The sequence below is a fragment of the Monocercomonoides exilis genome (assembly GCF_001643675.1).
Source record: "Monocercomonoides exilis strain PA203 chromosome Unknown scaffold86-41279, whole genome shotgun sequence".
Classification (NCBI taxonomy): Eukaryota; Preaxostyla; order Oxymonadida; family Polymastigidae; genus Monocercomonoides; species Monocercomonoides exilis.
In genome coordinates, this window is record NW_027150631.1 from 7759 (window position 1) to 9851 (window position 2093).

The following is a 2093-nucleotide window of genomic DNA, read 5'->3' on the forward strand; positions in this document are numbered from 1 at the left end:
AAGAAGATCATAACGAAGATGAAATTCCTGAAATTCCTTGATATTCTCCATGCTTCTTCTGTTTGTTTGCATCATCATTCATTCTGTTTGAAGATAAATTGAAATTCTGCTTGTCTGGAGAAGGAAGAAGATGTGTTTCTTCTCTTTGAAAAGAGCGATGGGGAAAGGAAAAGATATTGGATTTGAGACGATCAGATGAAGAGGAGGAAGAAGATGATGAGGAAGATGATAAAGAAGAAGAAGAAGAAGAAGAAGAAGAAGAATTTAATTAAGCAGAAGGAGAAAGAGAAGAAAAGGAAGAAGAAGAAGATAATGAAATATGAAGGGAATCTTGATTTGTATTATTTATTGAAGTGACAGAAGAAGAAGAATTTAATGGAGAAGGAGAAGAAGAGGGAGAAAGAGAAAGAGAAGAGGAGGAGGAGGAAGAAGAAATAAAAGAGAAGGAAGAGAAGGAAGAAGAGAAGAAGAAAGAAAAAGAATAATTCCATTTGAAATTCAAAATTTTAATATAACATTTTGGAAGATGTTTATTTCATTGGATGAGAGAGAAAGAGAAAGAGAAGGAGAAGGAGAAGGAGAAGAAGAAGAAGAAGGAGAAGGAGAAGGAGAAGGAGAAAGAGAAGGAGAAAGAGAAAGAGAAAGAGAAAGGAAGGGAAGGAAAGGAAGAAGAAAAGGAAGAAAGAGAAGAGAAAATTAAAGAAGAAGAAATAAAAGAAGAAGAAGAAGAAGAATATCAAAGAGGATTTATATTGGAAGATGTGGCAAAGGACAATGAATTATCAAATGAAGAAAGAAGAAAGAAAGAAGGAGAAAGAGAAGAAGAAGGAAACAAAAAAGGAGAAAGAAAAGAAGAAGAAGAAATAAACAATGAGAAAGAGGAAAATGTTTTGTTTTGTATAAAAACTGGATTTAAACTAGATGAAGATGAAGAAAGTGAAGAAGCTAACGAGAAAGAAGAGAAAGAAGAGAAAGAGAAAGAAGAGAAAGAGAAAGAAGAGAAAGAAGAAGAAGAAGAGAAAGAGAAAGAAATAAAAGAAGAACTAAAAGAGAATAATAATAATAACATCAGTTATGATAAAGAAATGATTGACTGTTATTCAACACCAATGGAATTGATGGAGAGCATAGAAAAGATAGCTGAAGAGAGGAGGAGGAGGAGAAGAAGGAGAGAGAGAAATATTGAAGATAAACCAATTGAAAAGAAAGAAGAAGAGGAAGAAGAAGAAATGAAGATAGAGAAGAAGGAAGAGAAGAAGGAAGAGGAGAAAGATGAAATAAAGAAAGAAATGAAGAAAGAAAGTGAAAAAGAAGAAGATAAAAATGAAAAGAAGAAGAAGGAAAAGAAGGGTAACAACGTCATCAAGAATGAAATAGAATCAACAAAACAAGTTACAAAGAAGAAAATCAAAGAAGAAGAGAAAGAAGAGAAAGAAGAGAAAGAAGAGAAAAAGGAGAAAGAAGAGGAGATTGAAAAGAAATTGGAGAAATTAGAGAAGTATTTGAAAGAAGAAGAAGAAAACAAAAAGAAGAAAGCGGAAGAAGAAAGAGAAAGAGAAAGAGAAAGAGAAGAAGAAGAAGAGAAGAAGAAGAAGATAAAAGAGGAGAAGAAAAAGCAAATGATGGAGAGGAAGAAGAAGATAATGGAGCAGCAGATGAAGAAAGAGGAAGAGAGGAGGAAGAAAAGAAAAGAAGAAGCAGAAACAAAAGAAAAGAAATTGAAGAAATCCAAAGAAGAAATGAAGAAATGTATAGAAAACAAAGAGAAGAGCTAGAAATGAAGCTGAAAGAAGAAGAAGAGAAGAAAAGGAGAATTATAGAAGAAAGAAAGAAAGCAATAGAAGAAGAGAAGAAGAAGAAAGAATTTAGAGAGAAAGAGAAGAAAGAGAATGAGAAGATGAAGAGAATGGAAGATATTTGTGTGGAAAGGATGAAGAAGAGGAAGAAAAGAGAAGAAGAAAGAAGAGAAGAAGAAGAAAGAAGAAGAATGTTTGAAGAAGAAGCAAGAAGTGCATTAGAGATGGAGAGAAGAAGAAGAAAGGAAGAAGAGAAGAAGAAGAGAGAAAGAGAAGAAATGAAGAAAGAAGATGAGA

At 32.7% G+C, this 2093-nt stretch overlaps 1 protein-coding gene across 1 annotated transcript; it reads left to right on the plus strand.

Moving 5' to 3' along the window:
- Positions 1-542: 542 nt before the first annotated feature.
- MONOS_18460 (uncharacterized protein) lies at positions 543-1775 on the plus strand (the record flags this gene model as incomplete). Its single annotated transcript, XM_067871484.1, has 1 exon — positions 543-1775. One exon carries the CDS (start codon positions 543-545, stop codon positions 1773-1775), a length of 1233 nt encoding a protein of 410 aa, XP_067718571.1.
- Between the last annotated feature and the right edge of the window lie 318 nt (positions 1776-2093).